This window comes from Sminthopsis crassicaudata, chromosome 1, assembly GCF_048593235.1.
Source record: "Sminthopsis crassicaudata isolate SCR6 chromosome 1, ASM4859323v1, whole genome shotgun sequence".
NCBI classification, from domain to species: domain Eukaryota; kingdom Metazoa; phylum Chordata; class Mammalia; order Dasyuromorphia; family Dasyuridae; genus Sminthopsis; species Sminthopsis crassicaudata.
In genome coordinates this window covers 743,866,029-743,883,423 of record NC_133617.1, presented here as the reverse complement: position 1 = coordinate 743,883,423, position 17,395 = coordinate 743,866,029, and the positions used below count along the sequence as shown (strand labels likewise).

The following is a 17,395-nucleotide window of genomic DNA, read 5'->3' as shown; positions in this document are numbered from 1 at the left end:
GAAGAAAACCAAGAGAGAAATTTCTTAAGCCTTCCTTAAAGAGAGATGAGACTGGCCCATCCAAGACCCCTCGGCCTTTACTCATTTGTCCATCATTTGGTGTAGTCTTCACAGCAGCCTAGGGGGTGAGCTGATGGGCCTAGGGGTCCGAGCATCTTTGTCTAAAAGTTGCATGTCATTTGTGTTTGATTTGCATTGCCTGGGGAGCTGGGGACCCTCTCTGGTTTTGGACAAATTCCAGATTAGAGCTAGTTGGTGCTCTGGGGCTGTCATTTCTCCCTCTGGGTCTTCTGTATCTTCCTTCTCATTTATCCCTACTCAGCTAGGCAGAGTCAAATGGGGAGAGAGAAAATGAGGGCCGGAGGTCCATAGCGGCCCCCAGTTTGGAAGATACCACAAGCTCAGCCCCAGCTTTGAGGCAGTGCCTTGGGACTGGATTTGGCTGTTCAGGAAGGGAGAGGCAATGTGGTACATTAGAAAAAGCACTGACTTGAGAAGTAGAGACTTATGGTTTAGAACCATGTCTCTAAAGTACCTTACTTGTGTGGCCTGAAGAAGATCATTGATCATCCCTGGGCCTCAGTTTCCTCCTCTGTAAAAATAAATGAGATGGATTAGATGGGCTCTGTGGATCAGTTTTCTTGAGCTGTAACTCTTGGAGCTCAGGGATCATCCAGAAGGGCAGTCCTTTCTGTTCTCTTGCCTCCCCCATCATACCTTCCATTACTTCTCCATCAGCTCCTCCAGCCTTTTACTGAGGCTCCCTCAGGGCCCTGCCTGAGCCTCTGCTGTGGCAGGGGGCTCCCACTTTTCTCAGCTCTAAAAGTGGGATCCAAGGGTAACCGATTGCTTTGTAACCTATTCTTTTCCATGTTTCTCTCTTTATCCACAGACCTTCATCGTACTGAACAAAGGGAAAACCATCTTCCGATTTAGTGCCACAAATGCCTTGTACATCCTCAGCCCCTTCCACCCCATCCGGAGAGCAGCAGTAAAAATTTTGGTTCATTCATATCCTTTTCAGTGCCTTTGGAGGGGGAAACTCATCTGGAAATGAGGCAGGATGGTGGGGCTCTGCACATGTTGGTGCTTGGTAAGGAGGGGGCTGAGGGCTGCAATGAGAGAACGTCCGGAAAGCCAGGGGCCACCTGCGTGTTTCTGGTTATCTGAATGGGGGCTAGCCCCCCCACCTCCCTAAGAGCTCTCCCAAACTCATATAGAGTTAACCCAAGGGAGATATGTGGCCTAAACCTGTGGTTTCATCAGCAAAGAAAATACTTGGTGTGAAAACTTCCTCTACTTACTTAAATCAGCAACTTGAATAATTCAGGTTGTCTTAGACAGTTGCCTAGAACAATGAACAGTTAAGTGCCTTGCCAGTGGCCATGTGGCTAGAATGTGTCAGAGGCAGAATTTGAACTTAGAACTTCCTGACTCCAAAGCCATCCCTCTTTCCACTATGTCATGATGGCTCATAGGAGGCTAATAATAACATAAAATATAATAGGGATAAAAATGTAAAGTCCACCGCGTAGGTCCAAATAATCAATTGTAAAATACAGGATTGGGGAGGAATAGCTGAATAACTGTTTGTGTGAAATTAATGTGGGTTTATCGGTGGATGGGAAGGTGGTGTAATTCAGCATCCAGAAAAAAGTTAACAATCTAGGCCTGCTAGACTCTGCCCTTGCCAGATGACATACACCTGAGTACTACACTCACTTCTGTATGCTTCCTTTTAGGAAGGACCTTAATAATCCTGTGTTCAAAGGAAGGTTATTAAAGTTGTAAGGGCCTGGTGATCAGATCATGCTAGTATTGGCTCAAAGAAGTGTTAATGTTAGCTTGAAGCAGTGAAAACTAAGTGGGGCAGGAGAACTGTGTTGAAGTATTTTGAGGGTCTGTCATGGGAAAGAATTAGCCTTCTACTTGGCCAAACCTCACTTCAATAGGTGAGAACTGCCAAGAAATCTTGGGATTTGAAAGAAAAACTTCCTGACAACTAAATTCCACTCTCATTCTCAGTGTGGAATGAGTGTCTAGCCACAGGTTCCTTCTCCCAAGAGATCTTCAAGAAAATCTTGGTCAAAGCTGGGAGGTTATATGGGTTGTGCAGCAATGAAAAAAAAGGGTTATGGAATATCAACATGGAGGCGGTTTTCCCTGGTTAGAGGAGCTTAGATTTAAATTTGGAGGAAACTTGAGCAACTATGGAGTCCCAAATCCTTCCCCTTACAGATGGGAAAACTGAGGTCCAGGAAAACAGATCCAGGAAAACTAGGTGGCTTGTGGGGAGCCTGTTCTGGTTTTGATTCCATTCTACCTTCTTTGTGTGCCTGACCCAGAGGTTCCCCATGCTTCCAACAGGCACAAATTAGCACTCCCTAACTGCTGGAGCTAGCAATCTTTTTTCTCCCCCTCCCCCCATTCTTAAGGTAGTTTTCCAAACATGGGCACTTGATGCCCGGTTACCCCATCCTCATCTTGCCCATCCCCTCCATTCACAGAGCCAAAGGATCCCTGTCCTTTGTCAGGGGGCAAGGCCCAGGGTGTTGGGGAGTGCCCAGGGTGGCTGGTGGCAAGGCAGTGAGTCAGAGAGACAGCTGGAGGGGGAGAAGGAGGTCATTCCACCAGCTGGTGCCACAGAGGACTGGAGGCTGTTCAACATTCATCCAATCAGCCCCTACTAGGCAGGCCTGTCAGTGAGACAAAGCAGGGGGCTGCCCTCTCCCCCTCTCCCATCCCTCCCTGGAGCTAGCCTTTTGTGTGACTTCTATTCTCTGTCAGACTGCCCTTGGGCTTACTTGTAACCCAATCTCACCTCCCTGGGAGGGGGATGGCAGACATAGTGAGGCTTTCACCTCTGGCCTCCAGTGCTGGCTGATCAGCCTGGTGAGAACGCTGGGCCACTTTGCCCTCTCTGGGGAGCTCCTGCCTCCCTCCCAGCCTGTGTGTGTGTGTGTGTGTGTGTGTGCGTGTGTGTGTGTGTGTGTGTGTGTGTGTGTGTGTGTGTGAGATTTCTCCTCTGAGGATGAGAACCAGGCCCAGCTTCTTGTGCTCCTGTTGGGGGAAATAGTAATCAGAGCAGGAGAGGGAGCTCCAGCGTGGCCAGGCCATTCCCAGGGTTGAGCAGCCACTCCCAGACCAAAGTCTGGTTCAGGGCCTGGTAGCACCACTGAGCTCCCTGAGCACCCTGACCCTCCCCATGTGCCACTTAGGCAGCAGTAGGCCGGAAAGCGTTTGCGAAAATGTACCTAGTTTAAGATGGATGTACCAGAGAAATGGCAATTCTTCTCATGATTCATCATCGCGATTATTCCCTGCTCGCACCCAGCAAACCCCCCACTTGGCAGGGAGATGGTGCAGTGGAAGCGCTCACTGGTCACTGCTGCTGCCTCTCAGAAGCACTTTCAAAACCTTAGCTGGCTCTAAATTTTTTAATTCTTATTTTTTTGTCCAGATCTGTGATTTCCTTGTGTAGGGAACTCCTGGAGTGAATACTCCCTTACTCATTCACCGAGGCAGATCAGGAACTCGGCTGTAATTTATAGTTAGGGGACAGTTCCCTTGGGGTCGGAGAGGCTTGATGGCTTTGCCCAGGATGTATAAAGCAAGAAGAGAGATTGAAAGCTGCCGGGTTATAGAACTGGAAGGGACCTTTAAGATGATCTGGTCCAGCCCCTCCAAGAGGCTCAGAGCGGGGAATTGACTTACTAAAGCCAGCAGGGTTCAAGGGAGAGAGAGGCCTGGTTTGGGAGTCAGGACTTGGGTCAAGTCCCCTCCCTGTCGCTAACCAGGTGACCTTAGACATGTCACTCCCTCCATGAAAGGACTGTGGTGGAGCTGACTGACTTTGAGCCCAGGCCATTGGGCCAGTGAAGTAGTAGCATTGAGCCCAGTTCTTTGTGAAGCCGGCCCTCATCCTCCCTGCCTCTTGAAGAGCTCTAGAAAGGCCCCTTACTCACTCATCGTGCCCCTGCCGAGTCTCCAGGGGACCAGTCCTGCTGAACTCTAGAGAGCCCCAGGGAGCTCGCCCGCCCTTCTGTTTCCAACAGAGACCAGGCTCTGGTTAAACAGCTGCAGAGAAGTCTCCCTTATTGAAGTAATTAGCCAGTGTTCTCCCACAGCCTCTACCAATATTGACAGATCAGTTGAATATTCATTGCGTTCCAGGAATTATCTTCAGACTCCATGGCCGGCCCTTCCTCTGTTTCCCAGGGCTTCTCCAGTCCTTCCGGGTACTGAGGATAGGATGTGTCCAGGGGTGGGCACCAGCAGCCCTCGGAGGAACTCCAGCCTCCCCGGGCTTTGGCCTTGGCCAAAATCGACTCAAAATGTAAAATTTAGCCTTTGGCCTTGAGTTGGGCCACGCCAAGGAGATGATGTAGCAGAGAAGAAAGAAAGCATTTGGGCCAAAGGATCTGGCTTCAGATCCTGGTTCTCTCAGCTGTCTAGGTCTCAGTTTCCTCATTTGTAAATCGAGGGAGTGGACTCCGGGAGCTCCCTGCCAGTTCCAGCTCTGCCTCCTTTCTTGCCTTCCTGTCTTCCAACAACTAGGAAGCTTTGGATGTCTTTCTTGACCATTATTGGGACCCAAGTTCCTAGACACATGGATTAAGGTTCCCAGGACATTCAGCTTGAAATGGGCCCTGGAACTGAATCAGCAGTTCATGAGGAGAAAACCACACCCGCAGTAATTAAGACGAATTCAGTTGAATGGAAAGGGAATTAATTTGTCTAATGGTTCCATAGATGGGTGTTATCAACCAGCTCTGGTCTCTCCCTTTGAGTCTTTCCTTGTATTAAAGGAGGGCCTGGACCAGAGCATCAGAGACTCCTTAGAGGTCCTCCAATCCAGCTTCCCCCTTCCCATTTACAGACAGGTCACACAGGCCATCAGAGGCAGGATTGAATATATCAAAGGATCCCAGATTGAGAGGGATATCAGAAGCTGTGAAGGGGGCCGAGGCCAGGAGAGGTGAATTGAACAACCAGCAAGCCAAAGAACCTTTGTCTGGTTCCCTTTGTGCCTTCTCAGTTTCAGTGCCCTGGGACAAAGCCCGATTCACCTGTCCTGGTTACTCTCTGGATTAAAAGAAATCCAGCAACCTCTTAATCCTTCCAAGGGCAGTGATGGAGAACTTCCTTGGAGATCCTAGTGATAGTTGGTGTTTAGTAAACTTTTGAAAGCTGCAAAATGTTTCATTTGCCTATTAGTGCCTGGTCAATAAATCAGACTATCAGTAAGCAATTATTAAGCGCCTGCTGTATGTCAGACACTGTATTAAGTGCTGACTATACCCCACAACAATGCTCTGAGATAGATTATTTCTTTTTATCAGACCTGTGATGTTATCTACATAGGGAAATCTCAGTAAAGACACAGTACTGATGACAGGCAACTGGGTGATGCTATAGCTAGAACCCTGGGCTGGGCCTGGAGTTGAGAAGCCCCGAATCCAAATCCAGCTGTAGATACTAGCCAGGCAAATTATTTCACTTCTATGAATCTCACTTTTACTTATAACATGGGGGTAAACATAGCTTCTACCTCCCCAGTATGAGGAAAACACGAGGTGCTATTTGTGAAGCTCGTGGCACAGTGTATTGTGGTACTTAATAAATGCTCAGGCCTTATTCCTTCCTGTTGGAGTTGGAACCTCCTTAGCTTTTCTAGTTTTTGAAATGTGTTTGGGATATAGAGTTTAAGCGACTTTCTTAGAGTCACACAGTTAAGAAGCGGCTAAGAGAGAATTCAAACTCTACTCTTCCTGATTCCGGGACCAGATCTTTTGCTACTCTGATGTCTCTTGATGTGGTAAGTGCTACAGAAATTGTTATCCCCATTTTACAGATGAGAACACTGACCTTTGCAAAGCTAGAAAATGCTGGGAGTGGGATTTGAATCCTGGTCTTCATTACTTATTTTATTTCTATCTGGTATATGCATGTGTATGCATGTTGTCTTCCTTGATAGACTGTTGAGAACTGGGACTATTTCATTCTTGTATCCCCAGCACACAGGTAGCACTTGATAAGAACTTGTTGACTGATAGGCTGGTTGATTATGGACTTTGGTCCAGCATTCTCTGAGAAATGACACAGTATCATAGAAAAGGCCCTGGGTTTTGAGTCAGAGAACCTTGTGACCTTAAGCAGTTTGTTTAACTTTTCTATGCCTTGATTTCCCTTTTTGTAAAGGACTCTAGTCTAAGGTCCCTTTCACCTTTTACTACCTCTCAGAGCTCGTGGTGTTATTATCCATGACTTTTCAGGGCTTGTAGTGTTATTATCCATCACTTTTCAGGGCTCATGGTGTTATTGTCAGGGAAGTTATAGGGAAGATCCACAGGTGGGGGTTTCTCTACTGGAAGGGAATGTCAGCCTGGAATTGAGTCACGGCTAATAATAATCGCAGCTGATGTTCACTGAGCATTGAAAGGCTCCCAGGCTCTCTCCAGCCATTTGCCATTTTATGTGAGTCTCCCCACAAGGCCGGGAAGCAAGGCCGGGAAGCCAGGCCGTGAAGGCAGGCTATCTCCACTTCACAGATGAGGAGGAGGAGGAGGAGGCTCGTTGCTCTGTAACAAGGGGAGCTGCCTGGTTCCCATTCCTCCCCAAGCTGCCTCCAGGGGAGCAGCCTCACGCTAAGCCATCCTTCTCCCCGTTACCCAGAGCTCCTGAGAGCTCTCTCATCCACGTTTCTAACCAACCCAGGGCTGCTGAGAGTATACAGAGCCCCCTCGGGAGCGCAGCTTCAGGCTGTAGCTGCCCCAGGATTCCTGCTGAGCACCTGCCGGGGCCCTCCGAGGTTAAGGAAGGCAGGCAGAGATGGGAGGAGTCCAGAATTCTGGGCCTGCAGATCGCCCTGGTGGTCCCCCCACCCCCAGGGAGCCCCCAGGAAGGGTTCTGGAGACTCATGGCACCAGCTGAGCCACAGCTGCTGGAGGGAAGGCTTGTGGAAGGGGGGCCCAACAGGCCAGGTCTAGCCACTCACCCACTGAAGGCCCTATTGTTGCCCGTGAGCCATGTCTTCAGAACCATGGCCCTAACGACTTTCAAGGATGAGCCCCCCCAGAGGAAAACCTTGCCAGCCTGGAGTAACCCCTCCACTAAGGGCGGTCCTGGCAGCCCCTGGAACTCAGACCCCAGATTAACTTCTGGGAGGTTTGGGCCCCCTCACATGCCAGGCTCTGCCCTTCCCAGCTGCCCAAGGTCTAAGGGGTACAGTTGGCCAAGGGAGGAGGGAGAGGAGGATGAAGAGGGACAAAGAACAGGAGCCCCATTCTCAAGGTGCTCGTGAGGTAATTAGGGAGAGAAAACATGTCTGTGTGCAGCAATTAGCGAACAATTACCGAGCCGGGCTTGCCTGCTTTCCAGTCAGCACATTGCTGGAAATGGAGTGTAAAATGCAGGCTCCATGACTCGCCTCCCATTTTCCTGTTTACTTCTTGGAGGATTTCAGAGCTGTCTCCTTGGGGGGTGGGGGGAGGAGATGAGACAGCGGGAGGACCCACAAAACCTCGGGATCCTAGGTGGAGGAAGGTTCCATGTCCACTAGCGTCATGTCCTTGTCAGGAGGCGTCTGGGCTCACAGAGAGTGGGTCGGCAATGGGGACCCGGGCCCAGGTCAGCTTCTCCGACGGACTTTGGCCAGGTCACTTCCCCCTTTTCTCAGATGTTAAATGAGACTAGCTGGGCTAAGAGAGATTAGATGAAGGGCTGCTTAGCCATGGTAGATGCTGTGGTTAAATGTGTAAGTAGCAGCTCTTCCCTTCCTTAAGAGGCAATTGTTGGGGGCTCTGTTCCCATCAGAGAACCCAGATCTGAGCCTGGAAGAAAGGATCCTAGAATCCTAGACTTGGCGCTTGTGGGCACCGTCCAGCTTGTCAGTTCACAAACTTCAGTCAGTAAACATTTATTAAGTGCCTACTATGTTCCGGGCACTGGACGAAGTGCTAGGTATACAAAAAGAGCCAAAGACAGCTCTGCCCTCCGCGCTCACACAAACAAAAGTGTACAACCTTGCTGAACATGCCACAGGCAGGAAATAAAAGAGCTGGGATTTGAACCCAGCACCTGTGACTCCAAAGCCAGTGCTCCCCCCATTCTGTCTTTAGAGAAAGTGGTGAAAGAGGTTGCCCCTCTTGATTCTCATCCAGTTTTAAAAGCCCCCCGTCCTGCCCAGTAGGGCGACTAATGTCATTGAAGAGGGGACTGGCCATTCAGGGCAATAACTCTTCTTTGTCTGCTATAGCACAGTCTCTGCTCAGAAATTCAGGGTCAGCCCAAGGGCAGTGCAGGGACCAATGGCGGACGGGAGTAGGTGGCCGCCCGGCCCATTCACAGAATGAGGAAAGGCTGGCGTAAGAGAGGTCAGCAGAGAACTGTCAGGTTCAACGGAAGAGGAGCTGGTTCAGGGAAGAAGTGAAGGCTGATACACGGACTGGACTCGACAGGCATCCTGGGAAGGTCAAGGAGGGCCCCTGGCCCTTGGCCCCTCGGGATGAACTTAGGGAAGAGCACAGGCCAGAACGGGGCATGTACCGGCCCAGAAGGGGGAGATCTGCTTAATAAGGCCACAGTTTTGGAGAATTAGCACAAATTACCTACAAAAACCACGTATGTGATATATACAAATATGTGTGGATATGTGTGTAGAAGTATACACACACACACATACACACATGCACGTGCACACACACATGCACACACACACACACACACACACACACACACACACACACACACACACGCAGATTAGGTGTTTTCTCACCAGTCTTTAGCCTGAGCTCTGCTCATGGGGGCCAAGTCAATGAGCCAAGCTCAGTAAGGGCATTCTGGCTCTCAGGTCCATCCATTAATGGTGGACATCCACGGCGGGTGCTTCTCGGTCCCCTGCCATGAGCACGCGGGGTCTGGAGAAGGTGCGGGACTTCAGAGTCTAATTGGGGAAGCTAAGATGTAAGTGTGGGTGAATCCAACAGCTACACGAGAAAAAAAAAAAAGAATAGGCTCATTAAGCTGACTCCCTGACCCTCCCCCTTTTACAGATGGGGAAACCAAGGCCCGAGAAGATTCAGTGAGCTGGCAAAGTGATCTGGGTAGGAGGAGGCTGAGCCCAGGTTCTCCGGCTCTAACACCAGCGCCCCTTCCTCTAATTCCCCACCCTTCTGTGCCTCCCCCTTTAAATGAAGGCAGTGAGGCATCATGAGTGCTGGGGGCTAGCGGAGGGACAGGATGTCTGTCTGAACGGCAGGGAGGCCCATTGTCTCCAGGGGACAGACAGGTGGTCAGAGGCAGAAATGGGGCCTGAAGCAGAAGTCACCACCTGGGAGACAGGGGCTATGATTGCCCCCATTTTATAGATGAGGGAAAAGGCAGAATTAAGTGATACCCTGAGTCACATAGCTAGTAAGTTTCTCAGGCAGGATCTGATCTCCGTTTTTTTCTGAGTCCATCATCCTTTGGCACTGAGCCACAGAGGGGAGCCCCGGAAGCTTTCTGAGCTAGGGGGATGGGATTGGAGCTCCACATGAGGAGAACAGACAGTGGTGGCCAGGAGGGCCCGGAGGAGAGACTGAGGACAGAGAGCACATGTGGGAGGCCACAAATCCCACAAGAGAAGGGGGCAGGCCGTTTTGTTGGGGAGCACCTGAGGACAGGCAGCCGGCCCACCAAGGCAGCCAGGCAGAGTAGCAGCAACACTGTCCCTATCAGGAACCCTGGGAAGCGGGGGCGGGCAGAGGGGGCAGCCCCTCCTGGGCCAGGATCCCCTGCCCAACACCATATGAGGGCATCAGCTGGGCCGGGAGCTGGCCCGGGGCCAGCGGGGCCGTTGGGGACACGTCCGGGGTGTCGATCTTGGCCATCTCCCCCTTGTCCTCCCAGCCCCCCCTCCAGGCAGCGGGAGCTGATGCTGGAGGAGCTGCCAGGACCTTGCCGCTGCTCCAGAGGGCCCTTATCTCCCCCAGTGTGGGGCCCAGAGCCTCAGTCATGGGAACATAGGCCCAGAGAAACGGCCGCCTATCAGTGTGATACAGCCAGGAGTGTCTCTCTCAGCTCGTGTTCGTTTTCTGTCAGCAGGAGCCCTGGCTCGAGGACGTGGGGGGTGGGGAGCACCAGGGCCAGCCTAGACCAGGGATCTGGGATCGGGCCTTCCCGCCCCGGCTAACTGTCCCTGCCCAGGCCGCCCTTGTCCTGGGCTTACAGAAGGCTGGGCCAGCTTGGCCCCAAAGGGAGGTGACCTGGAAGCTCCGAGCTTGGAGCAAGAGACTGGTGAAATCAAAGTTCAACAGTCCTCTCAACTTAGCGAGCATTTATTAAGCACCGACTGTGTGCCAAGCACTAGGGATACTACATGCTGGGCATACAAAGACTACCTTCTACAGGGGAGGGGAGGACAGTGAGAACATTCATTTTCTTGTTGCTGTTCTTCAGTCATGGCCTTCATGACTCTTTGGGGGTTTTCTTGGCAGAGATACTGGAGTGATTTGCTATTTGCACTGCTGGCCCATTTTACAAATGAGATAGCTGAGGTAAACAAGGTAAAGTAATGGCCATACATAGACAAGAACTCCCTGGGGCAGAGAGGTAGGGAGGGGTTGCAACCTGGACCAGTGGAGGGAATAACTCATGCCTTCAATCAAAGATGTCTATAGATGCAGAAGCAAATACTCGGTACAACTTATAGACATATGTTTTATAGAGAGCCAAGTCCTGTGGACGTCCAGGGTACTCTGGGCCTGCACGGACTTTTATCACTTAGAAAATTCCTTTTCATGTGGCGCTTTAGCAGCAGATTTGTGAGTTCAGCAGGGCAGAAATCCCTCTAGTCAGCTAACTTGCATTGAAGACTTACAGTCAAAGGACCTGGGTTCAAACCACGCCTCTGACAGTTGCTGGCCATGTGGCCTGGAGAGAAATATTTGATCTCCCTGAGTTCCAGTTTCTCCATTTACAGAATTAGAAAATTGTATGAGATAGTCTCTGAAGTCCCTTCTGCCTCTAGGTGTATGCACTTATGAGCTTCTCTGAGCCTCAGTTTTCCCATTTGTAAAAAGAAAAGGTGGAGTAGGCCACTTTGGAGGCTCTTTGTCCACTTCTAGAGTATGGTGTACCAAGGCAGAGGAGAGCCTTCTGTATGTTAGTAGAGAGCCTTTATAAGTAGTTATAGTGAATGGAAGGAAGGAAGGAAAGAAAGGCAGAGATAAGGAAGGAGGGAAGGATGGAAGGAAGGAAGGAAGGAAGGAAGGAAGGAAGGAAGGAAGGAAGGAAGGAAGGGAAGGGAAGGAAAGAGGGAAGGAAGGAATGGAGGGAGAGAGGGAAGAAAGAAAGAGAAAAAGAGAAGGAGGGAGGGAGGAAGAAGGTAGTGAGGGAGAGAAAGAAGGTAGGCAGAGAAATAAAAGGAAGAAAAGATTTAGAAAATGCCTCCCGGTTCCTCTCTGACTTAGCTAGAAAACATGTTCACAAATGGCAGACCCCTGGCTCATCCCTGGGCCTAGATTGTTTGTGTCCAGCTTGCTCAGCCCCGGCAGAGCATGGGTCCCCTGGAATAACCCTCCCGGGTCCTGTTGCCAGGCTCACCCTCATGCTCACCATCAGAAGCACTTTAGTGGCCATTTTATGGAGATGGTCTGTAACTGTTAGCATAGAGAATTCCCAGGTGAGGCAATTCCCTCCACCAGTACAGATCTTCACCCCTCCTATATCTTAAGAGTCTGAAAGATTTCTCTAGAGCCGGTGACAGACACTGAATTGGGAAATACTGAACAAAATAAACTCATGACACATTTTAAAAGCGTATGGGCCTTGCATCTGGGACCATTTTCCCAGGATGCAGCTAGCAGGGCCCACTTTACTAAGGCGCAGTGTGATGGGGACCCTCAGGCTGATGGCGACTTGCAAATAGCAGCGCCAGGACTAGAACACAGATCTTCCCTGGTTTTAGCCATAATGAGATACTTTAAAATCCCGGTCTTCGGGGCCAATGTTTGGGGCTGAAGGGCCAGACTCCCTTTCTTGCAGGGAGGTCAATGAAGCTGGGCCTTGGGAGCAGAGGTGGAGTGGGCCCAACTCAGAGGGTCACCCCGCGGCTCTCCCTCACCTTCCTCTGGGTGTGATGAAGCAAATGCTCAATCTACCTGGGTTAGGTCACAGCAGACTGAAACAGCCCGGGCCCAGGGGCAGGGGCATGAGTGGAGAGCCTCAGAGCTCTCTGTGGATTTGGCTCCCGTGAAGATTACTGGAGGCTTGGGTTGGTTTTGAATGTGTATCCAACCCGGTCAGAATCTTTTCAAAAATAGATTCCTTGAGCTGGGAAAGAAGGTAATCTGTGTTCCGCCCGCCTGAAATCAATTTTCTCCATGTTGGGCATTTAATATCCCTAATCCAGGAATTTGGTTGAGTAGCGGTGAGCAATAACGGGGAAAAATCCCTGGCCTCTGCTTTTAATTTTCTTTCTGAACCTCAGCCTCCAAGCCCTCTCTCTCCCGCGGCAGGAGCCAGAGGGCCGGGGCAGGTAATGGAAAATGCTGGGGCTCCGGCTTTGGAGGGAAAAGGTCCTCGGGGTGCAATTACCGGCTCCAGAGCTGGCCACTGGGAATAGCTTGTTCTGCGGGCTGGTGGAGGATGGATTAACCTGACTGTGCGTGGCAGGCCCCCACAGAGACTCGGCGGCCCCGGCAGGACGCTTCTCGGAGGCCTGCCGTGCTGATGAGCGGTCAGACCTCCCTCCCCCCCCCTCCGGTGCAAACTCATCCAGAGCTAGGCCAGTAATGCAGGACTAGGATCCCCCAAGTCCATTAGGTGGGGGAAGGTGTTTGTTTCCAAGCTAAGGAAGACATCCATAATAGCATTCTTAACCCATTAGGGAATCTTGAAAACTTAAACTGAATCTTCCACATTCTAGACTGGTCCCATTAGAGCCTCTAGCAGTGGGAGAGAAAGCTATGTTTATACTCAGGAGGATGCAGGGACAAATCTCACCTGTGACGCTTGCTAGCCATAAGTCAATCTTTTCTGGACCTCAGTCTGCTCATCTGTAAAATGGGAATAATTATCCATGCCATACCTAACCTGTTAGCATCTAAATCAGACTTCAAATATCTGCTTTTAATAATTATTTCAGACAGAGCCTCTGTGGGACTGAGGTCAGACTATAAGCCTGCAGCCTTCCCACTTTACAGAGAAAGAAATCAAGTCCCAGACCCCACAGGGAGTAAGTAGAAGAGCCAGAATTTGAATCCAGAGCTGCAGTTTGCTAATCCGGTGTTTTTTGGTGGGCCTGGAGGCAGGAGAACCTGATTTCAAAGCTGGCTTCAGACACTAGCTGTGTGACCCTAGGTAAATCAGTTAGCCTCTGTCTGCCTCAGTTTTCTCTCAGGGTTCTTGTGAGACCAGGGTTGTGAAGTGCAGGCTGGGAGCTTCCTTCCCTTCCCCTATCCTAAGTCTCAATAGAGTCGTTGGGACTGAGAAGGCCTTCCTGGGGAGCTTGGGGTGCCACAGAATCCTTTGTCTGGATGCTGAGCTCCCCCTGCCCTCCCTCCTAGGTTACAGGGAGCCAAGGGCCCTTACTTGTCAATCAGCCCATTCTGAAGTGTCTCCCCTGACCCGAGGCTCTCCAGAGCATCCTCAGCCAAATCCGAGAATTCTAGAACCCAGGACTGGCTTGTTCTAACCTCTGGATTCTTCCAAAGTATGAGGTTCTCTGCCACTGGTCCCTAGAGAAAGGGGGTCCTATAGACACCAGGTCCCACTGGGTGACCCTTTGAAGGAGTTCAGGGCTTCTGCAACATCCTATAGAAGAATCCAAGAGAACCGTTTTTGTCCACAGTGCCTCACATGATACCGGGTACATAGTAGGCATTTAATAAATGCTTGCTGATTGATAGGTTCATCAGAGGCCCTTGGAGCTATAAGCACTTCCTTCATAGAGTCCCCCAAAGGTCCCTGCAGTACCTTGGAAGAGAGAGGAGAGATGCACTGGAAGTTTGAATGAGAACCCTGCTTCACTTGGAAAATAGGACATGAAAGACTCATGGAAGGACTTGTCCATCCTTCTCCCTTGCTGGTAAAATGGAAGAAAATGGAGAAATGGGGACCTATGGGTGGGAAATGTGGCATACCCTTCACTTTCAAACATTCTTATTGCCTCTATGGGTATTGCTTATGTGTTTTTCTTCTTCTTTTTTTTTTCCTTTTTTCTTCTTCTGAGGCAATTGGGGTTAAGTGACTTGCCCAGGGCCACATAAGTAGGAAGTGTTATATGTCTGAGGCCAGATTTGAACTCAGCTCCTCTTGACTTCAGAGCTGGCGTTCTATCCACTGCGCTACTTAGCTATCTCTATGTGGTTTTATTTATTTAAATATAGGGTGCATGGGAAAGGAGGTGCCCCAGTGGCTTATGGGGTTAAGAGAAATTGTTATATAAAAACCTAAGTCGGAAAGATGGCAAAATTAGGCAAAATATCCTTGCCTTTATCCTTCCATAGCAAGTTTTATTCCAGAAACTACCTCATGTCCTCAAACTGGGGCTAAAAATGACTGTGTCCTTGGCAAGTAAACACCCAGCCCCTTTGCCCCCACTGCCTGCCGCGCCACTCCTTGCACCCCAAGCAGCTTTCAAGAACACTCCAGGGTTGCACTAATGTGATTTCGGGGATGGAGATGGGGATGGATGGCTTGTTCAGGTAATGTAATTATTGTTCCAGTTTTTCCTGGTTACTGTAGCTTGATATGCCAGCGGATCGTTAATTTACAATAATCTTCCATGGAATGATAATAGCCCAGAAATCAATGGGAAAGGCTGAGCTAAGAGGGCTGAGGAACGTGGGACAAGATCCAGGGGGGCGGATGAGGGGTCTTGGAGGAAGTTGTGGTGGGAATTGGTTTCCCATAACTGGCTTTTCCTTAACTCCCATCTCCTACTCTGTTCAGTATGTTTATCATGTGCACCATTTTAACCAACTGTGTGTTCATGGCCCAACACGAGCCACCGCCGTGGACCAAGTATGTTGAGTAAGTATCTCCTTCCATTTTTTTTCTCCCCCTAGAACCTCCTTCTTTCCTCCCTTCTTAACCTTTCTCTTCCTGCTGCCTTGAGCCTGGTGTCCTCAGAGTTTGGAGAGACCCGTTATAATGACTGAATGTGGGGTAAACTGAGGCCCAGAGATACGGGTTCACTTTCTGAAAGTCACAGTAAAGACAAAGGTGATGGTTGAACCTCTGCATCCTGTCTCCAGTTTTTAGAATGGAAGCTCCCCGGGGACAGGAACTGCCTTTCTCATCTATGTTTGTACCCATAAGTCTTAATACAGTGCCTGGCATACAGAAGGTGCTTGATAAATGCTTTTTTCAATCATTTATTCACTCCTTTGAAAGGTAGAATGTGACCCTTTTCTGATTGCCCTTGCTCCACCCTTATAAGGATGCTGTTGTATCCCACCATTTTCCTCCCAGAAGGTTGGATGGCTCCCCAGGATTTCCCTGCCCTCAGGCCCAACTGTGACAAAGAGAGGATGCTGAATCTCCCTTCTCTCAACTTCTCATATACCCCTCTTGTTTCTAAAAAATATCCTAGGCTGTGTTTCCCCACCAGTTCCTAATTAAACTGTTTCTCCACGAGCATCCAGAGCCTCCTTGAGGGAGGTTGGCTTTCAGTGATAAAATGGCTTTCAGGAAGGTGGCCCAGTTTCTGGGGAAGCTCTGAGTAGAGAAGGTCAAAGATGTGATCTTCTAGAATCAGTGGACTTGAGTCCACTATATAAGCTTACTGACTTATATGATCTTAATTTCCTTGGGCCTCAGTTTCCCTATCTTCAAAACAAGGAGGCTGGACTAAGTGCCCCTGGGCCACTTCCAGCTCTCCATCTGTGAGCCTCTGGCCACTTTTCTGTAAAGAAAGGTGTCCGACCTTCCTCTGAAATTCGTGTTCAGGAGGCAGAATCCTGGTAGAGCAGCCGTTGGGTAGTTCACCACCCAGCAGGGAGTGATTCAGTTTCTTGTCACCCACTGGAGAATGGATATTTCTGGGAGGTTCGCCCTAATGGACCCACTCAAGAGCATGTAGGCTCTGGTCACTATTTGGAGCACCAGCTATTTACGGGGTTATCAACTCCCCAACTTCCTTCAATAGCTGAAAGATAACACGATTTCCCTGATCATTGAGTTGATGCCTTTCCAGTGGGAAATATTTCTGTGCGTCATTTTGGATTCCCCATTCCTAATAGTAGAGAGTAAAACAGCAGCAGCAGCAGAGATTTGAAGCTGGAAATGGTCTCAGAGATCATCGGGTCCAATTCCCTCTTTTAACAGAATGGGAAACTGAGGCCCAGAGAGAAGCGACTTTCCAGGTCACATAAGAAATGGGCTGTAAAAGCAGATTTGGGCCCAGATTCTCTGACTCCAGATAAAGGTCCAGCCCTTCATATCCCACTCAAAGACTGTCCTGGCTTTGGAAGAGCCGCCCTGTCATAAAGGGGAAAGAGAGCCAAGCACTTCCTTGTAAGAAGCGCATTAACCCTTTCAGACCTTGCCAACTTACAGATCTAAGAGGTCTGAGTGACCAAAGGGAAGGAAAGACGTGGTCACTTTCTCATGTCCTGTTACAATTGCACTCTTCATAGAACTTGATTCAATGAGCATTTATTATGTGCTTGTTGTGTGCAAAACCCTTTCTAGACTATGGGAATAGAAAGAAGAAAGACAATACAATGTAGACCCTGCCCTTGAGGAGCTTACAGCCTAAATGGGAAATAATGATTCTATGCAAGGTAGAGTGCGGGCAGGTCATATAGAGGCCTAGACAAAGTTCCATAAGGAATCTGGGGAGGGGGAGAGAAGGAGGAAGGGAGGGAGGAGAGAGGGGGCATAAAGGGAGGAAGAGAGAGGAGGGAGAGGAGAGAGAGAAGGAGAGAGAAAGAGAGAGAGGAGGGAGGGAGGAAGGGAGAGAGGGAGAGAAGAGAGAGTGGAGGTAAGAGAGAGAGGGAGGAAGAGGAAGAGAAAGAGAAGGGGAGGAAGGGGGAGTGAAGGAAAGAGAGAACATTTTCAGCTGGGAAGTGGGGCAGGGAACCAGAGGCTTCTTGGAAGAGGAGGACCCCAAAGGGCACTGAAGGAAGAAAATGATTGTCATAGGGAGAGATGCAGGAGAAGCGCACCCCAGCTGTGGGGCGGCCTGTGCCCGTGTGGGACACTGGGGGACGCCTCCTTATCCAGCATGGCTGCAATGAGTGTGTGAAGACCACAGTCTGGAAAGCTGGAGGCTGATGGCGGGAGGGCCTCCAGTGCTGGGCCAAGGAGACCGGGCCTGTGTCTGGGAGGATACCTGTCGAGGTCTATGCTGAGAGGAGGGACAGGTGTCAGGAAGGAGAGGCTGTGGCCACGGTGGACGTCCCCG

The 17,395-nt window shown here is 50.1% G+C and overlaps 1 protein-coding gene across 1 annotated transcript in view; it reads left to right on the top strand.

Moving 5' to 3' along the window:
* The window catches only part of SCN5A (sodium voltage-gated channel alpha subunit 5), a 175,765-nt gene that overhangs the window by 48,741 nt on the left and 109,629 nt on the right, over nt 1–17,395 (top strand). The window contains exons 3-4 of the mRNA XM_074284385.1: nt 893–1,011; nt 14,929–15,018. Of these exons, the coding sequence (XP_074140486.1) occupies nt 893–1,011; nt 14,929–15,018 (209 nt within the window). The remainder of the gene's footprint in view (nt 1–892; nt 1,012–14,928; nt 15,019–17,395) is intronic.